Source organism: Elgaria multicarinata, chromosome 6, assembly GCF_023053635.1.
Source record: "Elgaria multicarinata webbii isolate HBS135686 ecotype San Diego chromosome 6, rElgMul1.1.pri, whole genome shotgun sequence".
Classification (NCBI taxonomy): Eukaryota; Metazoa; Chordata; class Lepidosauria; order Squamata; family Anguidae; genus Elgaria; species Elgaria multicarinata.
Genome location: NC_086176.1, coordinates 43,288,647 through 43,314,576, shown reverse-complemented (window position 1 = coordinate 43,314,576; position 25,930 = coordinate 43,288,647). Strand labels below are relative to the sequence as shown.

Sequence of the window (25,930 nt, the reverse complement as noted above, 5' to 3'; positions counted from 1 at the left end):
CCGAATTAACAAATGTTTGTCACCTGTATTGTTGGGTTAATTCCTTTATACCAATACCCATTTTCATGATAACCACTGATGAAGAAATTATACCTTTGAATAAAATCTTCCTATACATTTAATTACTATGGCTTACATTTCACTTTGTTTTGGTGTGATTATCTTTATGAATGTCATTGGGGATTTTAAAGTAAAACATTTCACACTGAATTATATTCTACCCCAATAGTGTGTTTATTCTACTACAACAATTCAGACCTCTGACAGGGTATTAAGGATAAAAGGCTAACTTTTATTTTGGATAGGGCCGTCTCTTGTGTTGTGCAGCTGCTGGCTGGCTTGTAAATGAAGAATAACAGCAAACAATGGTTTAGAGTGTGTGTGTGGGGGGGGGTGATATAGAGATGGAAAAGCAGCCTCTTTCCAGAGACTTACCTGTGCAAATCTTCTTCTTCAGCATCTGTAAAGTTGACAGTGTATTTCACTGTCCGGGCCATCAAAATTCTAATGTCAAATGTGTCCTGTAGGTTAAAAGTAAACGTACAAACAAACAAACAAACAAACCAGGATGCGTGTGTTATCATCTAGTGTTTCAAGCTTGTAAAACTTATATTTTACCCGAAGACGGTACATCTTGGCTTGGTCCTTTTCCTATAAGTATTATGCATCTAGAACTCTGAAATATACAACATACCCAGAAGATCTAAATGGGATGGGATTTGTACAGGACTTTCTAACCTTCGTACCACCAATTAGTTCTTTTAGTACAATGCAGTGGTACAAACTATACATTCAGAACTGTACAGCAGTAATCTTAACATCTCTTGCTTTCTACTTTCTTATGCATATTGCTAACTCACATCCACCATGAAGGAGGCAAAAACGTCTCATGATTATACGATGGTCAATGGAACATATTGGAGAATAATATTTGCCTCGAGAGAACTCCGAACAGCCTTTAAAAATTCTGTTTGCTTGGTTTTTCTTTGAAACATTACTTTGCTGTGAACAAAGGAATCACAAGCTTTCATATATTAGCTGATTTTGACTTAAGCTTAAAGAAAAAACAACCCATGTCACTCTTAGGTATATCCTACTGCTACTGCTACCTTTATTCTATAGAAACACCTGTCTGCGATATAAATAAACTAAAAGCATGAGCTACATACAAGCGGTCTCATCCTGTGCCTATGAAGTCTTCTGCATTAGTTTCAGGAATACATTTTAGCCTTATTGTTATTGTTGGCTAGTTTTTTAAATTTCACCAGTGGTAAATAATCCCTATTATTTATTTATTTATTTATTTATTTATTTATTTATATAGCACCATTAATGTACATGGTGCTGTACAGAGTAAAACAATAAATAGCAAGACCCTGGTACTTGATTGTGTTTATAAGATTCAGGCTCAAATCAAACGTGATGAGGATTTCTGTGATCTCTCTATCCGCATGTTTTTCTTTTTGTGTCTCAAGTACTCTGCTGCATGGTGCTTCTGAGCAGCAGCAGGAAAAGAGAGTATAGAGTGGCTACTTAATTGTTTCCCCTCCTTCCATTTTTGAGCACAACATCTACTCTGCACAAGACACTGTTTTACCAAGGTGGGGTGAGAGGAAGACATACAAGATATTTCCCCTTTTGAGTGAAAAAGCAGCTTGAGAAAGTTGATTCTGAGCTTAAAAATAACAGGAGGAAAGAATCAAGCAGTTAGTGTGACCTGGTTTTCAAGAGCACCACAGCTTCAGCTTCCACCATTCCTGACCATTGGCCATGCTAGCAGGGGATTCTGGAAATGGAAGTCCAAAACATCTGGAGATCTACCTTCTGCCCACCCCTAGCCTATCTCCTCTGAAACACAATAGAGCTCAGAAATATCAGTGTCTTTACTGCTCTCAGAAGACCCTACATGGGAACAATGGCTACCTTTGGAACATGATAAAGCAAGAGAGAAAGAGATTTTTTTAAAAAAAAATACTTACTACAATAGGTTGCCTGAAGTACTCATCCACAGCTGCATTGCGGAGACTGGACAGATTGACTCCATAAAAACATTGCTGGTACCTAGAAGAAATAATGTAGTTGTAAAAAGAAGAAGAAGAAGAAGAAGAAGAAGAAGAAGAAGAAGAAGAAGAAGAAGAAGAAGAAGAAGAAGAAGAAGAAGAAGAAGAAGAAAGCACAAAGAAATCTCAACAGACTACCCAACATCCACAGATCCATGCAAAATCTTCAAATAAACCATGAAGCCTGATCAAAGCACATCTTTGATTTGCAAAAATTCTGTCCTCCCATTCAGCATAACTTTTTCAATATTACAGGTTGTTTGTGAGTAATTGTCTATTGGATCAATGAGCTCTGCGAATAGTGGTAAAATAATACTGTTTAATTCTTCTAGGGAACAGCACTTTGGTGTCTTTTACTTTAAAAAAATCTTTAATATACTGGTTGTTGTTTTCTCTACAACACACTAATATGAGGGAAACACACAACCAAAAGAAACAAATATTAGAATTTCCCAGCATTGTCCATAATAAATAGCTGTTTCCCAAAGCTCCAAAGGAGTCCAGTTTTTGTGGTTGTACTAATTTTAATCAGGGACTGAGGATCTAGAGGTAGAATGTGACATGTGTATTCATTCAGAAATCTCAGGCAGTAGAAAGTTTCAACAGCCACATGCATTTCAAGGAAAAGTGCCATCAAGTTGTAAGTTCAAAATTATGAAGCAAGCTCTGATTTAAAGAAGTGGCTGAAAACATAGAAATTGGAATCTAGATGGAAAGACACTTGAGTACCGAAAAACAGTAACAGCTCCAGAAAACTGATTGCTGACTTAAGTCAGGAACCTTTGTTGGCAAACTTTGAAGAGTCTGTCTCAGAGGAGGCTGCACTATGAAACTTGAAGGGATGGGGTGGGGTGGGAGGAAGGCAAGGCCAGTTAGCCATGTTAGCGCCAGCTTCATGTCCTGCCTGAAGAAAAGAATATTTTCATGGGCTGTGTAAAAAACAGCTAAGTCTGAAGAGCATGAAGATGTTAATGGAAAACGGAGTTCATTTTTGTTACATGGGTCACGTGTTGCTTGCAGAACAGAATAGTATGATGCTGCAGAAATGCAACTAACCATTTGGAAAACCTGCAGAGCGCTGTGGGTTTAGTAGGGCTTTATTTATTTATTTTCCGGTAAAAATGCCACTGGAAAGGACCCAACATCCACAACAAGTGCAAGATCAGAGGAAGAGAGACGCTGACCACACAAGCAGTTCGGTGCTATGTCTTGCTGCCCATGCCACGGAGAAAAACTATAAAGGCCATCCCTATAAACTCAGGTGTAGGTGTGCTTCAGTGGTCAAGGTTTAATTTCTTTGTCTTGATTAATAATAATAAAACCTATGCTAGTGTGCTTGATAAGACAAGAATTATACTGAGTAACTGTCCATATTTCAACTGGAATCCAAAAGAATTTGCACCTTTCTAGTGTGTGTGGGTGGGTGGTGGTGGGGGGTTGGCACTATAGTATCCAAAATCCAGAGTGCCATGTGTGCTCTGATGCGTTTCTGCTTGAGTGAGTTGTTTCAATGGAGAGGGCTACTTTAAACAGTTTTGCCCTATTTAATACATGAAATTAATTGGGGAGATTATTTTCAAGCAGGAGAACCTAATAAACAGATTGGGAATTCCTGTGGTTAAAAGAAAGAGCTGGAGCAAACTAAAAATCTATGAACTATTCCTTCCTTCCTTTCTTTCTTTCTTTCTTTCAAAAAGTGGTTTAATATCCATGTTTCAATATTCAAATATAAAACATATTAAATATTTTTAAATTAAAACCAATGTCTTAGATCTTAAATTAGTTTTTGACAACGTTCTTTTAAAGCTGTGTTTATATTGCCAGCTTGAGTTGTTTATTGCCAGGCCTGAGCCAAGAATACACAAAGGGAGCCATAAATGGAGCCATTTTGCCTTTCTGCTGGGTGGGGGGGGCAGGAAAGAGAACCCCAATAAAACATGTTTTCTGGGTAGGAACAGTGAACTAAAGATCGGTATGATAAATTCTCTGAAACATTTCTGCTCAAATTGCAGGTTAAATTTCACTATTTTTTGGCAGGATTATTGTTTCACACCAACCTCTGTGCATATGTGTGTGTGTGTGTGTGAGAGAGAGAGAGAGAGAGAGAGAGAGAGGGAGAGAGGGAGGGAGAGAACGCGCAGGAAACTACTCCTAAAACCTACTCCTCAACACATAAAGAACAGCTGCTGTTCAGACAACTTTGCACTACAAACTTAAATCATATAACTAAAAATAAAAGTAATTAAGTGGGGCAAGCTGTGCTATAATAAATCAAAATGTAAGGAAAAAACAAGGTCCAAGTTCTTCATTCGCAGTCAAGCCAACCAACTCTGGCATGCCCACGTCAAAAGCACTAACTTTCGCTTCCAGTGTTACTTTAACTAAATACATGAGGTAAGTCAAACTCATGTCAGATATCAAATTGGATAGAGTACACAAGAGGCGCAGGCTTTCCCCAGCACTGAAGTTATAGCTAGATAGGAAAGCAAAATTTAGAGAGCTCTGAGAAACAGTCTAAGGCCCTTTCTATACCTGCCTCCCCCCGGGATCATCCCAGGATCGTCCCTGTGCGTCCAAGGGCTTATCTGCACCAAGCAGGATATTGCACTATGAAAGCAGTATATAAAAAGGCAGGAGCCACACTACTGCTTTATAGTGGTATTGAAGTGCACTGGCAACTGTTGAGTCCCACTGAAACATCTACACCAAACAGGATATTGCACTATGAAAGCGGTATAATCATGTATACTATGTTTTTAATCAGTTTTTATGTGTTTTATATTCACTGTTGTTCCCCGCTTCGATCTAAGTGGAGAGGCGGGTAAGGAATATATTATTATCATCATCATCATCATCATCATCATCATCATTATTTATGTGTCAAGGGCCCCAACAGTGGTCAGTATACTTCAATATCACTAAAGCCGTACTGTGGCTCCTGCCTTTTATACACTGCTTTCATAGTGGAATATCCTGCTTGGTGTAGATGAGTCCCAGATGACACACAGGGCATCCCGGGAGCAGGCAGGTATCATCCCTCCATTTCCCCAGGATTTCCGGGACTGCTAATATCCTGGTTTTACTCGTGGTCCTGGGATGTTCCCGAGGACTACAGGCGGTGTGGGCAGCCATCCTGGCTTCTTCCCTCCTCCCTGCGAGTAACAGGGGTCAGCAGAGGGAAAGAGCCGGGCTGGGGGGAGTCCAGGGACATTGGGGTGGGGGTAGGGAGCAGGCCTTCCCCCCTCCCGCTTACTTTTGTGCTTGAGTGCAAGTGCGCTCCGGCTCCTGTTCTTTTTTTAAAAAATGGCGGCCACAACAGGTGCGAGGTCCCTCTCCACTTTTGGGACGTCGCACAGCCGCCTGGACACAGGGAGATGATCCCGGAAGCCGGAAATCCCGGGATCGTCTCCCCTGAGTCCCTCTACACCTTTTGGTATACAAAGAGCCTAAGCCAACTTTCCTGTATAAAAAACAGAACTGCCACTAATTGCCTCAAAGAGACCATGACTTAGATATTTATGGTCACTACTTCATACAATAGAACTGTAAACATTTATGTAGTATGTTATGGAGTCATCATTCCAATACCCTACAAACTCTGGGGAAATATTTAATCCCAATCTGATCGCTGTAAATCTAACCTCTTTGGGCCTGTTCAGATGACACACTAAGCTATGGTTAGGCTGCTAGCCCTTTTGCAGCAAATGGTTATTGAGTGTGTTTAAACCATGGTTATGTAGCCTCCATGGTTAGGAATGGTGCACATGACACGCTAAGTCATGGTTCAGATGACATGCTAAGCCATAATGTTTAGCTTCAAATGCTTAACGACCGTGGCTTAGACATAAATAATTTTCTTTGTGACTAATGTTGATGGTTTCTTCTGTTGTTGCTTTTTAATTGTTTTTGCCTGCTCCTCATAAACTGGCAAAACCAAAGAGGTTCCTTACAGTTCAGTTGTTCCTTACAGTTCAGGGTTGCCATGTCATCCGAACCCAGCATGCAGCACAGCAGGGATGGCTTCTAACCCACCCCACAACCCCTACTACAACCCATGGGTTCTGGGACGGGCTAGAAGCTACCCCTGCCATGGTGTGCACTGGTTTTGGATGATACACCAACCCTCAACGTGGCGCAGGTAATTAAGCAAATGGCAGGCATGTGGGATGGGGTGGGGGAAACAACCCATATTTTTTCCCTATGAATCATGCCAACGTAGATTTGTTCTCCAAAACATCAGGCGAGCACACAATAAACAGGTACTTTTGTGACTCTTGAGTGCTTGTATATGTAAATGTGAATATGAGTATGGAAATGAGAGTATGAGAATGCATACATGTGTGAAAGTAGGCATCTGTGAATGTCTCATTATGTGAATCAGTGAATGTGTAAGTATGAATGCATGTGTGTGTGTGTTTTATACAAACACACCCACATAAAAAATATGTATATGTTCCTGTTTGAGGGGTCCTCACTTGCTTTTTTAAAAAATGATCCAGCTAGTAGCTCCTAGAGTAAACAAGTGGCTAACAAAATGCATCTCACAATTCATTGTAGACATCTGTGTAAGAATAAAAAGAACAGTGCATAATTTAGGAGAATTTGGAAAGATGTGCAGTCTTGTAGAGACTCCAGGCTGGAATAAATTACCTTGCAGGTGTTTTAGTACTTCTGTCTCTATAGGTACAGTGTGTGTATGAGTGTTTGGCTTTACATTACAGGCCTTTATTTCCATAGCAAGAGAAAGCAAGAGGGTGGAAAACAAGCTCATGAAACAATGGGAAGGGAATCTTATAACCAATTGGTTCTTCATATAGGGACTGTATATTTTAAAATGTAGAGAGCATCCCTAATGCAACTCTATAGTTATTGTAAAACTAAAAATTAACAATGAATAATACATAAGGAGTGGGAACCTCTGATCATTCATGGGGGAGGGGAAGAAGAGAAACAGAGGGATACCACCACCCACAGCTTCCTTCCACCTATTCTAAGGGCTACTCTAAAAGAGAGATTTATTGCACGCTTGTGATTGGCTATTCACAAAAGTTTGCAGGTCTTTTACATGACACTGTCAGCTACCAAGATGTCTCCCAGGGTATCCCTTGGAAAGAAACTATGGAAAGAAACACTTTTAAAATGGTAACATCCTGAAAAAGTAGGATCTTCCAACACTAGATGGTGCTGTCTCAATGGAACTGAACAGAGGGGAAGTATGCAATTCAAACCACCTGGTCACCCCTCTCCACCTGTGAAATGCAGCCCATAACAATCACGCCAAAAGGAGGAAGCATAAATGCCCTGTGTAAGCAACGCGATTTCCCCTTAATGTAAAGATGCCCTAATTATGCAACATTCACAAATGCACATGTGCATGTGCATTCTCAGGCTCATGCACTCAAATGCATCCACACAGCCTATTCTTATCCTCCTGTTGATGAGCAGGCTGGTTTGGGATTAGTGAAGGAAGTACCTGACGATCCCCTAAGTATATTGAGCTGACCTTTGTCTGCAAAGCACGGGGGCTCCCCAGAATAAAAGACAATCCTCGCTGGGCTAAAGCACACTCTTCCAGTGCCGAGTACAGCATTTTCTCTTACGCAAGACATCCTCCATACGGGCCTTCCCTCACTGGGTCTATCTTCTCACTGCCATTGTCACCAGCTGTTGTTTCTCCTCATCTTCTTTATCATTATTGCTACCACTTGCTTGCTTGACAGACAGTGAGCAAGTGGGCAGGGGCACCTACTGCTCCTCCTTCTCACCACCACCATTGTCTGGGCCGGAATAAAAGGCAGGTGGTGAAGCGGAAGAGCAGTTCCAGAGGGCTCTTGACAGTGGGCTGAAGCCCAGCCATGACTGCCCTTGATGTCAGCCCTGCACCCTCCCGAGCTGGACTAAAACATGATGGGCATGCACTATCTGCAGGCTCTTACACTTCCAGAAGGGGTTTCAGGATAGGAAAGAGTAAGTTTGAACACACAGGCAGGATCTACACTACTGCTTTAAAACGGTCTATAACAGTAGTGACTCCATGTACAGTTTTCAAAACATTTTCAAAGTGTCATATCCTGCTCGGTGTAAATCTGGCCACACACACTATTGTTTTATAAAAACCAGGGTTCTCTACCAATGATAGGGACATTTCCAATACTAACCATTCTTGCAACTCTCATCTTTCTCTGTGTCCCTGCACTCTTTCCTACATTCTTCCATTCACATATGTCCCTCCATACTCACACACAATGCCACATCCACAAACTATCCACATACTCCACTCAGAATACCATTCACACACAAGCACAACTTCTTAAAGCTTACCCACACTTCAATAGTGCTGCTGCCCATTCCCTTCTATACTGTGCACATTACCAAAGAACGGAGTTTTGTATATCCTCAGACTTTGGGCTCATCTACACCTAAGGATGTAGAGGGAGGGAGGAGGACCACAGACTTACCTGCTTCCACAGGGGTGGGCACCCACACCCCCGCGGAGCTTGGGATCTTCCCAAGTCCACGGGAAAAATTGAGATAACTGCAGCCTCCGTTATCCCAGGGAAACTTTCAGCCCATCCCTGGTTAACCCTGGGATCCCCTGCACATCATTTAGATGCACAGGGATGACCTCGGGACAACCCTGGGGAAAAAGGGCTGGTGTACATGCCCTTTGTATTGACAGGTGGTTTTTTTACATTTCTAAACAAGTGGAATGTTCATATATTCCATGACACTTCTTCTACAGCTAAGTCCACAATTAGGGAACGTTAAGAATATAATTTTAACTCTGCTGTTTTAAATTTGTATTTTAAATTTGTATTTCTGCACTGCTGCCGATTTTATCCTGGTTGTGTTTTTATATTGTGTTTTATATCATGCTTTTATACTGTTTGTTTTATACTTTGAATGGTTTTAATTTTTGTGAACCGCTGAACTTCAGCTATTGGGCGGTATAAAAATGCAATAAATAAATAAAGAAATAAATAATAAGAGCCATGTTGGATCAGACTGAAAGGCCTATCTAGTCCAGCATTCTGTTCCCAAACTAGTCAACCAGATTCCTCTTGGGAAATCCCTAAGCAGGGCTTGAGAGCCACAGTGCCCCTCCTGTTCATGACCCCCAGCAACAAAAACATGCTCCCTCTGATACTACTGAAGGTAATATATAGCCGTCAAGACTAGTAGTCATTGATAGCTTTATCCAACATGGATTTGATTAATCTCATTTAAAAGGGATGGTGGTCATCACACATGTTATGGTAGCGAATTCCAACATTAACAAAGCTCTGTGTACTTCCTTTTATCTGTCTTGAATTTCCCGCAATTGAGCTACACAGAATGATCCTGGGTTCTACTATTAGAAACACTTTTCCCTCTCCAATTTCTACACACACACACACCATGCCTAATTTTGTACACCACTGTCCTGCCCTCCCTTAATTGCCTTTTTTCTAAGCTAAAGAACCTCATACTGACTCCAAAGATCTCAGAGTGGACAGCTAAGCCCCCTACCAAAGGTCTCAGGTGCTTTTCTTTTGTCATGCTCACCTGTTTTGGGGAGTAAATGTGCAAAGACACACTTTTACTGCAAATTGACATGTTCTATGTGATTCCTCATTCATCTCTCTACAACTACAGTAATTGCCCTAAAAAAATATCCAAAGCTGTCTTTAACTTTGGAAATACAAATGTAGACTATATGTTGTGGTTAGGGGGTTGGCTTTATGAAGACTAATGGCGTAAGGGCTTCCAGATTTTATTTTGCTCCTGTATTTATAGAGTACATGTCTTGTTACCATCCAGTAGCTACAAATGCCCAATATGTAAATGTTAATTTTCGTCATGGCAGGAGTAGGTACATATAAGAAATGGTATGCACAATGTAGCTGGTAAAGCTCTCTCATCTACCTATAAACTGAAAAATTGTAAACTGTCAAATTCAAGCCTTATGTCTTCTGCAGATGAAAACCCAAAGGCTATAAGAAGATACAGACACATCTAATCTGTAAAAGCTTATGATGAAGCTGTTGCACTTCTGCCTAAGGTTGCTAATTAGGCTTACTAAGCATAAACTATTCCTATGCAACAAATCCCCAACTTGCTAGTATGAGTTGCTGGAACATAGAAAAGGCAACACACAAAAGTAACCAAAAACTTGGCACCATTCCATTGCAGCTTATCTTTGTTATTACAGGAACTACAAATAGAAAGGATTAAAACGGAGAAAACAGTTCATCTGGTAGACAAGGTTTGCAAATCCATTAGCAAACAAAATCAGTTTCATCTAGAATAGGTGAGGTATGCAAAGGAGCAACCACACATTGGTTTTGAAGCAGATGACTATGCATTCACCCCCACAATCCAAGTGCACCTGAAAATTCATCTTGTGGTAGCCTATGTCTGCTTCTGCCAGCGTATATCGCAGCTGGCATCCAAGACCCACAGGCTATTGGTGTCCATGGCTTCATCGCATAAATATCCTTCATTTACCTACATTGCAAGCAGCAATTGTTGGACCAACAGAGGCAGGGCAATCTGTATTGCCAAAGTACCTGCTTTTCCTAGGCACCTAGTTTGTTTACATATGTCTGTTTTAATGAAAACCACCAAAGTGAGAAAACAGCAGTCTGCCTTTTGGATACATCCAAAAGCAGGTGTCAGTTTCAATGAACGTAAAAATATAATGCACTGCATATGATTCAATGGCTTATTTTAAATTATGGAAGCATTCAAAGAAGCAATGGCAAATGCTAGTCCTCATGCAGGATTTTAAAATCATGAGGATTAGCATTTCATAAATCACTATTTCAGAATCCTAATGAAACAAATGCACTGGAAGACAAATCAATGAGAACCTCAGGTACAGACTGAAGAAAAATATGCAAGCTCTAAAAAGAAACCAAATCCCAATTTTTAAAAGAGGGTTTAATTTATTTTAGAGCAGCTTCTACAGATTCTTTTGGTTTCATCTTTACCTGTAGCATTTCTTCATTGCAAAGGGAAGTGCAAGAAATGGAAAATGACAAAGCAGGATCTACAGGAAGCTAGTATGTAGAGAGGTCATCAAAATCCACTGAGTTCTCCAACCACTGTGGGTCATCCCCTCACCCCTTCCTTGTAATGCCTGTTTTAACACAACATTATATATGATATTTCCCCCTCCCCAACTACATAACAGAATGGGGGAGAATATAATGTCTGGTATGATACCATTTGGTACATTGAGTTAAACTAGATATTATGGGAAGGAATATGGGTTCTGTCTCTCTTGTAATGTCTAGTTCCACATTTAGATTATGGTATGATGGTTATTCTTTGTCACTTACTTAACTCGTAGGTAACCAATAACAGAAATAAAAAAAGGACCACTGATTCACAGAGAAGGGAAGAAAGTCGTCATGTGAATATGATCAAGAAGCACACTAGATTCTGTGACTACACAGTGATGTGATCACATCCCATTCAGTCAGGTTATGAGCCAGGTTTCAGCCTAGAACTTAAGAACTAACCTCCAGAACCCATTTTCAATGTCAGGGCACACTCTGCAGCATGTGATTAAACTAAAAGACAACTGCCTATTAGATCAAGTCATAAAAGTAATATGAAGTCCTACTGAATTAGTGCTAGCATAGGACTAAAACTTTAATAGCAATACTACCTTGGCCCATTCTGAGTTTTTGGGGCTTGGGACTCAACTAGTTGGGTGCTGGCTGATACTAAGTGAACTGCATACCACTCTTACTACCATCTGAATACACTACCAAAAAAAATCCCTTTCCTTAATCACATCCGTCTCTCTGCTTTGAACATGTTTACACAGTACTATGGAGTGATTAGCCTTCCAATTTGAAGGTGATGTTCTCATCACCAGTGTGATGAGCCACAGCAGTGGGAACCAGTGTGGCATAATGGTTAGAGTGCTGGACTGGGACTCAAAAGATATGGGTTCTGGTCCCCACTCCACTGTGAAGCTCACTGGGTGACTTTGGGCCAGTTACTGACTCTCAGCCTAACCTACCTCACAAGGTTGTTGTGAGGATAAAAAGGAGAAAAGGAGGACCATGTAAGCTGCCTTGGATTCCTTGCAAGGGGGGGGGGGGAGGCAGGATATAAATGTAATAATCAATCAATCAATCAATCAATCACATGCAACAATTCCTATCCAGACAACTATGACTGCCTATAAGGAAGAGGCCATCAAATGGAGAGCCACCACATGATGTAGGCTTCAGACGACCAGGCCATGACATGATAACTATAGTCACTGCACAAACAACAAATGTTTTGCCGTGAAATGTGGCCTATAAATAAATAGGTATATAAATATGAATTAGCCCTAAGTGGCATAGCTGCAGATCAGTGAAACAGAAATGGAGTTAAGAAAATAAGAAAGCCTTTCACTCTGTTTTGATAAGTATAGTTCACCTCCGTTTTATGATTCCAAAAAGCAGTTTCATTTGGAACCCTCTGTTAAATTGCCAAACAGAAGACATTTTATCTTTCTTTCTTTCTTTTTTTTTGTTTGTTTGTGGAAAAAAATGAAATAATCATTACCAAAAATTGGCTCTGGAGTAGTGTTCCATGTAGAGCTGTTCATCGGAAAAAGGAGCCAAATGAATGTCACTAAATGTTGGAAACATCATTCCTAGTGAACAAAAGATAATATACAGTAGCAAAGTTCAAATCTTCTACGTAGCCCTATTTAAACAGTTGTTGGAAATATCCAGTAATCATTATCCACTCTCCATCTCAAACAGTTTATCCTTCATAATTCCACAGTGGATAAAAATTTATACTTTAAATCCTGATCACATTTCAGTAAGTCCGTCAGCAACAAGAAAACACTTCAGATGGTAATTCAAAGATGCTGCCATGAGCTGATAAAGGCTTAACTTTTTTAAAAAAACACATTTGGGATTAGATATTTAAATAATTTCCTTAAATCAAAAGCAAGATTCTATTCCAGTTCATCCACCACAGCTGGCCAAGCAGGATAACATTTCTTAACAACAATCTATAGACTCAACATATAACTGTAATATGTTATCACGAGCAGACCATCAACTGTTTCAGATATTCACTGAAGATAATCTTCAAGGCTGTCAGTATTAAAGAACTGGTAATGTTACCATGCATTTAACAAGGAATATCAAAACACTGCAAAATATTTTACAGACCTTATACCCATTTCATATACAATGTGAAACACACAAACTGAGCACATTACAGACTTATACTGCCACCAGAGAAAGAACATGGAATCCATTCACCCACACTTCAATTAAATAAGAGCTTAACTCATCAACTATGAAAATAAGTCCAGATGAATACATTTTTATAAGTGAACTGGTTATACCCAGCACACCCATGCAGAGATGAACTAGCTTATGAAGGAGATGCAGGAAATCGACAGGAAATTAAATATCTATTTAATTAACGTTAGCTGGGAGGACACTTATTCCATTTCTGCAGAACACAGTTTGAGATGGGGAGAAACATTGCCTTAAGACAATGCTGTTGTAAATCATGTATTGGATATAGACTGAAATCCTAAAGCTCTTCACTCTAGAGTGGTCACTGAATTCAGTATTCATTCAGAGTAAGTTGGTTCAGGATGGCAGTCTTACAGTTCATAGGAGAAGTCATAGCTTTAAAATGCTTTATAAAAAGTAAGTCTTCTTTACCCAGGAAAACACAACCTCATTGTACAGATCAAGAAAAAAGACCGAATGTTAGCATAACCTGCCTTGCCACTAAAGTAGGATTTGACTTTTTAAGCACAGCAAATAAGAAGTGCACCTTTAAAGTAAGAAACACTAACTTTTAAGGCAACAAAACATCCCAAGTTGGAATAGCTAAGAGCAGACACACTTGAAAATTTAGGCATAAAGTGATGCTTACTAGGTACTGAAGAAGACTTGACAGAAAGCTGAACACCTTGCCAGACCTGCACTGCACCCAACTCCCTCTTAAGTTTTTGCTGTACAGTCTCATTATTTAAAAATCAAGTAATAATTATCTTATTTTCTACAGAACACTTTTCTACAGCAAAACACTCCACTGTTAAATACCTTTTAAATGGGCTGTAAAATTCTTCCATCCTGTCATTCCTATAGATCCATGCTGGTTTTATAGTGAAACCATCTTGAAGGCACCAGAATAAGAGGGTGTGTGTCTAAATCACTTCCTAATATTAGAAGGTATAATGATCTTTTAGTTTTCTTGTGACAGAACTTCTATCTGGCTGGGAGTCCATATTGGTATTTGGAAACAAAAGTGGAGATAGGGCTGTTGGATAAGATACATTCTTATCAGCTTATTTTAATTCATTTAATCAGGTTTATTGTGGATGATAAGGCATGAAGTGAGAAGCAATCAATAATGGCTTATATGGTAGAGGGAAGCCACCAGGATTCTATTTGGTTGATCCTTTTTCTGCAGACCTTCAGTTCTCTAGTCAATGGCTGGCAAACATATAGACTCACCATTTGACTTCAGCCATTTCTTGGAGTGGAGGTAACTTTCCAGCATCCTTTCATTGAATAGCATGTAACCCATTGGTTCAGAAACAATAACATCTACGTTCTCAGGCAGGGAGATTTCTTCAATTTTTCCTGACAGGACGTTGATCTTATCAGAAAGGTTGTTACTTTGTACTAGAATCTGTAAAGTGAGGAAGTGGAAAAACCAAAGTGTATTAGTTTCTTTGATCCATAAATAATATGAAGATGTAACAAACAGGTGGATTAAGTACAACTGTAGAAGCCTATAACAAGAATGCCTGAAGACCTCTCTGTAGTAGAGGTTTCTTACAAAGCTGCAAACCCTACTGCCCCTCCCCCCAGCAACCCTCAATTATCTTTATCAAGAGTTTCCAATCCCAGCCAGTAATATAAATGGACATTATTATGATGTCGTATTTCCATATTCTGTATTTCAGAACCCTCTAGATAAGGCAGGGTAAGAAAGCTAAATAAGTAAATTAAAGCATAAATAAAATGCATACATAGAAACATTGCATTGTAAGGAATGCAGACTTATTTTAAATGTTCAATTCATTATAAGTTTCAAATGTATGTGGAAAGTGCCTTTCCTTCAAGTAACCGCAGGGTTGTCACCATGTGGAGTCAGAAGAGCTACTTGTTGGGGGGACATCTGCCCATTTCTCACCTCTCTCTGGTCCCACCTATATTGTTAAATGCCCACAGTAGTCATATGCTATCTCTCATTGATCCCGTTCAGATGACATGCTAAGCCATGGTGGTTAAACATTTTGATCTAAACATTATGGCTTAGTCTGAACCATTCGTAACCGCGGGGGCTACATAACCACAGTTTAAACATACTCACTAACCATTCGCTGCAAAAGGGTTAGTGGCCTAACCATGGCTTAGTGTGTTGTTTGAACAGGCCCATTCAAAGTATGCTTAGAAAAGAAACGGCATAACAAACAGCTGTTGGTAAGACTACCATGCATGTCTACCAACTGTAGTGCTAAATGGCCGAAGTGGATGCTTTCACCTTAGCCTTTATAAAATACATTTTCTAAGGGGCCCAGAAATGCTATGATCACCTTTCTTTTTGTTGCATTAGTGTGATAATGGGCACACATAATTTTTCAGCTTTTTGTATACCTGCAAAAAAATGGATACAATTTCTGAAGATGACTTCATAGTATTCTGTGTTGTAGTGTAGATTCTGATACTGTTAGTAACAACAGAGATTATGGATCTTGGGTGGAATCCAATGGGGTGCTTATGCCCCCAAAGATGCTGTTGCACCCCACATATTCTGTTGTGCAAGCGGTGGGACCCACCAATTCCCAGCATTTGTGCAACAGAGATTTAGCACTTCCCAAAGGAAGCCCCGAAATGGGTGGAAATGCTTGTTTCTTGATTGGGACAGTTTGGCAGACATAAGTGGTTTTGCTCTTTTCCGGTTGCCCTGGAACTGCTAAATCTTCATTCTGCAAAGTGGAGGGCACCACTTGCAGGCAGGAAGAGAATTGGCGGAGGTGTAAGCGCTCCATTGGATTTTGCCCCTTGTAGTTATAGGTCCCAATATCTCCCCTGCTGCTGTTTCTCCTTTCCAGATTAATCTGGAATTATTTATTTATTTTATTACATTTATATACCGCCCCATAGCTGAAGCTCTCTGGGCGGTTTACAACAGTTAAAAATGGTAAACATTAAAAAGTATACAAAATTTAAAAATCATCAGAAACATAAAAACAACAGTATAAAAAACAACAGTTTCCATTTAAAAACAACAATTCTGGGGTCCATTAAAAACAAACTTAACGTTGTTAAATGCTGTTAAAATGCCTGGGTGAAGAGAAAATTCTTGACCTGGCGCTGAAAAGATAACAATGTTGGCGCCAGGCGAGCCTCATCGGGGAGATCATTTCACAGTTGGGGGGCCACAACAGAGAAGGCCCTCTCCCTTGTTGCCATCCTCTGAGCTTCACTCAGAGGAGGACCTTAGATTTTGAGCGCAGTGTACGGGTAGGTTCATGTCGGGAGAGGCGTTCCATCAGGTATTGCAGTCCCAAGCCATGTAGGGCTTTATAGGTTAAAACCAGCACCTTGAATTGGGCTCGGAAACATATAGGCAGCGAATGCAAGTGGGCTCAAACCTCCCTGTTCCAGCTATCATTCTGGCCGCCGCATTTTGCACAAGCTGCAGCTTCCGAACCGTCTTCAAAGGCAGCCCCATGTAGAGAGCATTGCAGTAATCTAATTTGGAGGTTACCAGAGTATGGACAACTGAAGCTAGGTTATCCCTGTCCAGATAGGGGCATAGCTGGGCCACCAACCAGAGTTGGTAGAAAGCACTCCGTGCCTCCGAGGCCACCTGAGCCTCAAGTGACAAAGATGGTTCTAGGAGAACCCCCAAGCTACGAACCTGCTCCTTCAGGGGGAGTGCAACCCCATCCAGAACCGGTTGAACACCCCCTATCTGATCAGAACCACCACCCACCAGCAGCATTTCAGTCTTGTCTGGATTGAGTTTCAGTTTATTAGCCCTCATCCAGTCCATTGTCGCAGCCAGGCACCGGTTCAGCACATCTACAGCCACACCTTTTAAAAATTTACATACTGCTCTACATCCAATAAAATTCCTGAGGCGGCAAACAATAAAATCGAGGGTATGACCTGCTTCATGCCCGTGATAACTCATATATCGAAATATGATTTCTATTAACAATGTGCTGGGTACAAAATATTTAGTGCAATGTTAGTGTGTTAGGAGGGTGCTGTTTTTGTGTGCCTTGAAGCACAAGTCCTGAAATTTTAAAAATGCATTTGAAATTAAGGAAAGCAGAAGGTGAGGACAAAAGTTAGAAGTGAACTAGGCTGTTTTAGCAATGCTCTAATAATTTCACTATTATTATGAACAATGGGGAAGGATCATAAACCTCCAGTTATGATCTTGCAGAAATAGCTCTTTTTATCACTGAAATGGAGAAAGGAGACCACTGTGAAAATATGCCACAGTAAGCCTTGGGATCACAATTCCCCCATCTTTTCCAGAGCATTCTCAAAGAGGAGGGTGCAAACTTGTTGTTTTGACCAAACCCAACACATGGTGGTTAATCTTAACTGTGGTTTGTTTGAAACAAGACAACTTCAAACCCTGACTTATGGCGCTATCTTGTTTCAACAGACCATAGTGAAGAGATTAACCACACATAGCACTAAAATGCAGTTAATTAAAAACGGAGGAGGAAATGCTTCCAGTAACCTCTTCGCAACTGTGCTGGATGGGGAGAGGGGAGAGAGGGAGCTCATTGTACTTCTTACAAACCATGTTTTATTATGATATCAAACTAGATCTGGGAGGTGCAAGAAGATGCAATATTTCAGCACAAGTTTGTGTATGTGTAATTTCTACTCTATAGCAATGCTATGAAGAATCGGGGGGGGGGGGAATACTGTGTGAATAAGCCCTAAAATTTTCAGTATATATTTCACTATATTACTATACAAGTTATTTCAACAATACATTTAGAGGCACACCCAAGGCATTTAAAACTCAGTTTCCTTGCTTGAAGTGCACCCTGTTCAGAAGTCAAAAGCCTGCTAAGACATTTCCATTCTACAACTGTTAGCAGACAATAAAACTGAAACGCACTGTTAAAAAGCTTTTGTGTTCATGCTGGAATTAATTCCAAAAAGAGTTTAAGGATCCTTTACATTTTTACAAAAGAAAGAAAGAAAGAAATCAACATCAAATATCAGCTATCAAAGTCTCTTTTGGATAGTAAGTTTTCCATCATGCTGACAAGTAATTTTTTAATCCAAAAATAACTTCACAGTTAAGATGAGTTACAGCTGAACAGGAGAGGACAAAGCAGAAAACTAAATCATTTCCAAGCTTTCATAGATTGTGATGGATAACTTCTATAACAGTCCAGAGGGCATTAAAAACAACAACTAAAGGAAGTTGCTTTTACTTGTGAAAATGAAGGTAAGCAAGATAATGAGAATACACAACTGTATCACTTTTAACAGTTCAGCTATTCAAGATTGTAAGAGACTTTATACAGACATAGTTCTCTAATTTTTAATCTCTACTTGATTCCTTATGTGAAAAACCTTGAATCAACACAACCCAAACCTATCTTATAATTCTTCTAATGTTAATTTAGTAAAGCAGTCACATTAATTACCAGTTAGCATGTTCCTCAGAGTTATTAAAAAACCTTTGCCAATTAGTCTTTAATGATCTTTTTAAACACAAATAGTACTTAACTTCAAAGGCAGAGCAACCTAACCCAAAGGAATGAGGTGGAGCAAATTGTGCCACCATTCTGGGCAGGGATTAGCCATACCCCAAATTTAAGCCTAAGGGATTTCCCAGCCAAGATTTGAAATCCTCAGTACAGACTACATTGTCAATGAACAACTGAGTTCCAGTGACTTGTGTCCAGGCAACAAAAGTTCCTTAGAACACCCATCACCAAGATCTGAAACCATAGAAATGTAAATAACAGACAAATTAAAAAAAAAATAGAACTTACATAGCTTCATAGAAGCGTACAGAACTATTAAATAACCCAGACACAAGTGCTTTAAATTTGGGTGACCATACGTCCGGATCTGCCCGGACATGTCCGGAAATGGGGGGACAAATCCGGGTCCGGACAGAAATCCCTGTTCCTCCCTTTTGTCCGGGAAAAAGGTCTTTATTATTTTTATTTTTATTTTAAAAAAAACCTGTTTAAGGCTCTCCTGGCTTCTATCGGGGCCTCTCCTTGGTCGTCGTCACTATGGCGACGAAGGAGAGGCCCTGATAGAAGCCGGGAGAGCCTTAAACCGCGTGTTTCCGAAACGTGGAAACACCCGGGTTAAGCCATGCCCACCTCGTCCATCTGGGCCTCTCCTATGACATCGACAGGAGAGGCCCGGATGGACGAGGTGGGTGTGGCTTAAGCCGGGCATTTCTGCGTTTCGGAAACACGCGGTTTAAGGCTCTCCCTGCTTCTATCGGGGCCTCTCCTTCGTCATCGTCACCATGGCAACCAAGGAGAGGCCCCGATAGAAGCTGGGAGAGCCTTAAAACGCGCATTTCCAAAATGCGGAAACGCCTGGCTTAAGCCACGCCCACCTCGTCCATCTGGGCCTCTCCAAGACGCAGCGGGTGTGGGCGACAGAACAAGAGGCAGGGCTGCAAGGCGGCGGCAGGCTGGCGGCAGCTGCAGAAGACGCAGCGCTACAGCGGAACAAGGGGCACGGCGGGGGCACGGCCAGGGCGGAACAAGGCGGGTGGGATGGCGGCAGCAAGGACAAGGTGGCGGGGCAAGGTGGGGGCCAGAAGACAGAGAGGCGGCAGCAGCGCAGGGACCGGAAGTGAAAGGAGGACACCAGCCGGCTGTGGACCAGGCAGCAGCAGGACACGAGGTGCAAAGGGAGGAGGCAGCTCCAACTTGGGAAAAGGTAGGCCAAGGCAAGGCCACCATCCTCCTTAATTTGGCATGGGGGTGGTGAGGTGGAGGGGGGAGAGGCTGGGACGTAGGGGGGGATAGGGCTAGGGAAAGGTGGGGGCGGCAGCTAGAGCTTGAGAGAGGGGGCTTCATTGCTAACCATAGGCTTTTCTTCAGCCACTTTAAAACTGGCTATTTGCAAGTTTTCAAAAGAGTCCCTGAAAAAAATTAACCTTGGTTACCAGGAGGTAAACGAAGGAGGAAAATGCCTCAGGTCAGGTGCAAACAAGTATGGGGAAGTAAAAAGAGCTGGTGATGATGATAATGGATGCTGATGTTAATATTAATAATGCTCCTTCTGTTGCTGGTGGTGGTGTTAAAGGATGCTGATGCTAATATTAATAAAGCCATGGTGGATCCCCTGGGTGGGTTACGCGGACCACCAATTGGGAACCACTGTTCTAATGTGTACTATGACTATTGTGGTTGTTTGTTATAAAAATAAAGAAATGGTTTTATATAAGTGTTAATTCTTTTTTAGTATTTAGTATATTATTATAGTAGTTGTGTGCCTTTGCTACTCATTGGTTGCTATCATTTACTTTCTTTGAACCGCCCAGAGAGCTTCGGCTATTGGGCAGTATAAAAATGTAATAAATAAATAAACGTGACCGAGGCCACGCCCCCTTGGGGGGCCAGATATGTTGAGTTGGCTCCACCTTGGGGGTGGGCATGTTGGGGTGGCCACACCTCCTGAGGGCGGCCATTTTGTCCTCCTTTTTGGTTTCCAAAATATGGTCACCCTATTTAAATACACCTAGAACGTGCTATCCCTTCAATAAACTCAATACTGAAAGCCACAGAATTTATCAAACTGTCTCTGGGGCATAACAAAAAAACCAGAACATACCTTTAACCAACATCAATAAGGGGGAAAGTGTATCAGTTCTTTCTTAAGATCAAATGTACACCAAGAAAGCCATAAAAAATAAAGTCACTGGGGGAAGGTATAAATCTTGTAAGCCACCTTGTGAGTGCCTCTGCCCTGAAAGGCGGCCAAGAATTTTTTTAAATGAATAAAATAATCATGACACTGGTTGCAAGTAAACAAACAAACATGCCTTCATTGGGAGCTATTCTTTTCTAGTAAAACAGCAAAGTTGCAAAAAAGTCAAAAATATCCCATAATGTAAACTGCATAACACCTATAAAAGTTGACACCACAGTTGTTAAATATACAACTATATATTGTTCCATTAACATACATATAATGTAATTATGATAGTTACAGATGTGTAGTAAATGCAATAATCCCGAGTAGAGAATTATCTGTATCACCAAAACACATACAGAACTATTTTCTGAAATTTGTTTATTGTGCACTGCCTTGGGAAAATCTTTCAGGTCAGATCTATATTTAGTCATGACTAACTTATCCCACTGATGGGTTTATTCGAAGCTTGACTAAATATGGATCCAATTGTTTGTTTTGAAAGATGGAATCAAAATTTTTAAAATAAATAGCTGGTGGCACCCCAGTGGAAAAGTTTTCCATTGTTATATTCTATCCAGAACTCTGTAAATACATTTTTAATTTCTCAACCACTGTTCTGGTTTAGGTTTTGAGATGCTGTAGCTGGATGGCTATGAAAATGCCTAAGGACAACCCTCAACAACACATTTTGCAAAGGTCTTCCTGTAAACATGAGAAAGTGGTCTTCTAAAGGTCCTTGACTTAGAGCTGCCATTAAATGAGGCTGCAGGTTAAATACATTTGCAGGTGCAATTGGGGTCTAAATGATCCTCGCAGCAGTACGTATTTTTTTAGCATTAACTTTGCAAATTAGGTATGATGGGGGGGGTCAATTTTGCTGGGCACAAAAAAAGGATATAACTGGAAAAAATTGTTAAAAATTAGGTTTGTAAACAGGTAACATAAACCTCTATTATTGACTCCTAATACTATTTGTAATGATTATTAAGGAAAGTGAGGAATTTGTTTATTATGAAGGATCTGTAGACATAAAGAGTAACTAATACATTTTAACAGCATTTTTATGGTCTTTTTGACCTCTAGCACTTTGTGTTCATGTTTTTTTCAGTGTTCTTGGCCATTCCAGTAGGGGTAAAATTGACCACCAAAGCCATAGTAATAAAAACAAAAATGCACTAGATTTGGGAGTCATTTTGTCTCATCCCATATCTCTCATCATGATTAAGGAATACCTGGAATATAGAGTTACAGAAGGCTGACACAAGTGTTTCATGAATTTGGCAGTTTGACTCTATCTGTCAGCAGAGGGCTAAATTCAAAGATCTTCACAAAACAAACTACAGAAAACGCAAAATACTACTAAAATTCAAACTACATCATCACACACTACAATCCCCATCTTGGGTTCAGCTGAGCTTTTCTGAGTGGTTCTGGGGTTGCTTTAATCTACCTCAGTGAATCCAGTATTGGAGAACTCAGTGGCCCATTGTGACAAGTTTCTGAAACATTTCGAGGATACAATTGGCCACCTTCATGCTGACTTAAAAGCCACTATTAATGCAGTGTCTATGGCGGTATCTAGCGCATTGTCTTATCCTATTTTGGGAGATCAGTTTCCATTTTTGAAGCCTGAGGATATGATATGGACAGGGTGCTTGCATCTGTGCAGCCTACCACGTGCTCTCTCGATCCTTGCCCTTCATGGGTCCTTCAAGCTAGACATACTTGGAAGTTCCGCACACTGGAACTTCCTCTCCCATGCTGTTTGGGAGGCAGAAAATGTGGTGAATGGTAAACACCTCCTGAAAACGTACCTGTTTATGCAAGCTTTCCCTGGTTTGTAATTCATATTGTGATGCCACTCCATTTAACTGTTTTCTATTGTTGTTGTTTTAAATTGTTTCTGTTATTTATTTATTTTTGTTGTACCTGTAATTGTTTACTGTGTATTTTAATAGTAATTTTTAATCTTTCAGAATGTAAATTACTTAGAGATTTTATTATATTAAGTGGTAGTATAATTAATAAAATAAATAAATAAATAAAATGGTCTTGGAATGAGACAGAGTTTGCTTACTTAATATGTAAGCATCTCCATGCTGGAATAATATTGTTGTTTATTCGTTCAGTCATTTCCAACTCTTCGTGACTTCTTGGACCAGCCCACGCCAGAGCTTTCTGTCAGCCGTTGCCACCCCCAGCTCCCCCAAGCTCAAGTCTGTCACCTCCAGAATATCATCCATCCATCTTGCCCTTGGTCGGCCCCTCTTCCTTTTGCCTTCCACTTTCCCTAGCATCAGCCTCTTCTCCAGGGTATCCTATCTTCTCATTATGTGGCCAAAGTACTTCAGTTTTGCCTTTAATACCATTCCCTCAAGTGAGCAGTCTGGCTTTATTTCCTGGAGTATGGACTGGTTTGATCTTCTTGCAGTCCAAGGCACTCTCAGAATTTTCCTCCAACACCACAGTTCAAAAGCATCTATATTCCTTCGCTCAGCTTTCCTTATGGTCCAGCTCTCGCAGCCATAGGTTACTACAGGGAATACCGTTGCTTTAACTATGCGGACCTTTGTTGTCAGTGTGGTGTCTCTGCTCTTAACTATTTTATCAAGATTTGTCATTGCTCTCCTCCCAAGAAGTAAACGTCTTCTGATTTCCTGGCTGCAGTCAGCGTCTGCAGTAATCTTTGCACCCAGAAATACAAAGTCTGTCACTGCCTCCATGTTTTCTCCCTCTATTTGCCAGTTGTCAATCAAGCTGGTTGCCATAATCTTGGTTTTTTTGAGGTTTAACTGCAACCCAGCTTTTGCACTTTCTTCTTTCACCTTTGTCATAAGGCTCCTCAGCTCCTCCTCGCTTTCAGCCATCAAAGTGGTGTCATCTGCATATCTGAGATTGTTAATGTTTCTTCCTGCGATTTTAACTCCAGCCTTGGATTCGTCAAGCCCAGCACGTCGCATGATGTGTTCTGCATACAAGTTGAATAGGTAAGGTGGGAGTATACAACCCTGCCGTACTCCTTTCCCAATCTTAAACCAGTCCGTTGTTCCATGGTCTGTTCTTATCGTTGCTACTTGTTCGTTATACAGATTCCTCAGGAGGCAGACAAGATGACTTGGTGTGAACGTATAATTACATCCTTGGACTAGGGTTCTGGAATTCTGTATGAATTTTGCAGCTCTGATTTAACCCATTTCAGGAACATCATTACACTTTATTGCATATCAGCCAGGTAGGCCATTCGCATACAAACAGAATAATTGCACACCCAGCCGCCAACTCACCGCAGCCGAAAAAGTAATACAATCATTAATAACATTAATAACATCATAGACAGCCAGATTGTCATATTTATGTTAACTATATTAACCAACATATGGTATCAACAGGATATAATTTGATCCTATAAGGTAGTCAGGAGCTTCCTCACCTCCAGCGCCCGATGTACAAACTTTGCAGTCCTAAATGATATATAATGATCAGAGCCTAACAGAAGTATTTGAGTTGCCTTTTTGGGTGGCATATAGTCAAACCTAGGAATTAAAGGCTCAAGATATTGCTTCCTCAATTCTGCATACATTGGGCATTCGACTAGAAAATGTGTCATATCCTCAATTTTGGGGCAGCCAGCTGGGCAGTCTGCTTTCACCCTAGGATGGGTCTTATAACACGCCTTCACCTCCATCGACTGGAGTGAATTTAACCTGCACCGGGTGAATAACCATCTTAGCTCATATGAAGTAAGAGAGGTTAAATATAAAGGAGTCTTTCCCGGGGTAGTAATTATACTTTTATATATTGTATTTGATTGGCTCACTTCAACAACAGCCAGTGATGACTGGAGATCGCAGTCAAATAATCTCCTGGAGATCTCGTCCTTAGCCCCATCAAACCCCCTCATAAGGAGGTATGCTTGCGAATAACCAAGCTTGGAGACAGAGAGGCTCATCTTTTCTGCCCATGAATCTTTCTCCATATCATCGTGAGTAGACAGTGGTGAAGCCAGGTGGAACTTAATCTTTAGCCAGAAAAAGATTGCTACCTTTAAAATAAGTGTTTGGATTGAGTGGCATGCTGTTTCCAGATAGGCAATATCCCTAGAAGTAGATCTAGGGACTCCAAGTGCTCTAGTTAAAAATTTGTGTTGCTCTATCGCCAGTGGAGTAGTATCTGCATGGGCCCAAACAGGGCCTCCATACAGGATCTGGGGGAGTATTTTGCTTTTATTATTATTATTATTATTTATTTATTTATATAGCACCATCAATGTACATGGTGCTGTACAGAGTAAAACAGTAAATAGCAAGACTCTGCCGCATAGGCTTACAATCTAATAAAATCATAGTAAAACAATAAGGAGGGGAAGAGAATGCAAACAGGCACAGGGTAGGGTAAGCAGGCACAGGGTAGGGTAAAACTAACAGTATAAAGTCTGCACAACATCAAGTTTTAAAAGCTTTAGGAAAAAGAAAAGTTTTTAGTTGAGCTTTAAAAGCTGCGATTGAACAGTTCTATTAGGGTTGCTACCCTATTCCCCCCGGATCCAGCTGCAAAGCGGAAGATAGCATTAGCTGTTATATTGGCTGATAGAGCTGTTGCTTTTAAGTGCTCATACCAGGATCCTGAGCTTTGAAACATTACTCCTAAGTATTTGAATTTGTTCACCTGCTCAAGCTGGCCGCTATCAAGCTGCCAACGGTATACTTTCCTTCCCCCCCCCCAAAAAAAACTAGCATTTTGGTTTTATCATAGTTAACCTGCAGGGCTTCGCTCCTGCAGTAAGCACTTAAAGCTCTCAGCATCCTTCGCATCCCCACTTGAGTATATGAGAGGAGGATGGCATCATCAGCGTATAATAACACCGAGATGTTCCTATCCTTCAAGTGCGGTGGATTGAAGTCGGGCAGGCCAACGAGGAAACAATATCATTTAGGTAGAGGTTAAATAATAGGG

General features: G+C 40.7%; 1 protein-coding gene across 1 annotated transcript in view; it reads right to left on the bottom strand.

The window, feature by feature from the left end:
- LOC134400752 (histone-arginine methyltransferase CARM1-like) overlaps positions 1-25,930 on the bottom strand; it is a 77,732-nt gene that overhangs the window by 11,996 nt on the left and 39,806 nt on the right. The window contains exons 6-9 of the mRNA XM_063129288.1: positions 14,543-14,720; positions 12,612-12,702; positions 1,980-2,061; positions 436-521 (exon numbers count right to left, since the gene is read on the bottom strand). Coding sequence (XP_062985358.1) covers positions 436-521; positions 1,980-2,061; positions 12,612-12,702; positions 14,543-14,720 — 437 coding nt within the window. The remainder of the gene's footprint in view (positions 1-435; positions 522-1,979; positions 2,062-12,611; positions 12,703-14,542; positions 14,721-25,930) is intronic.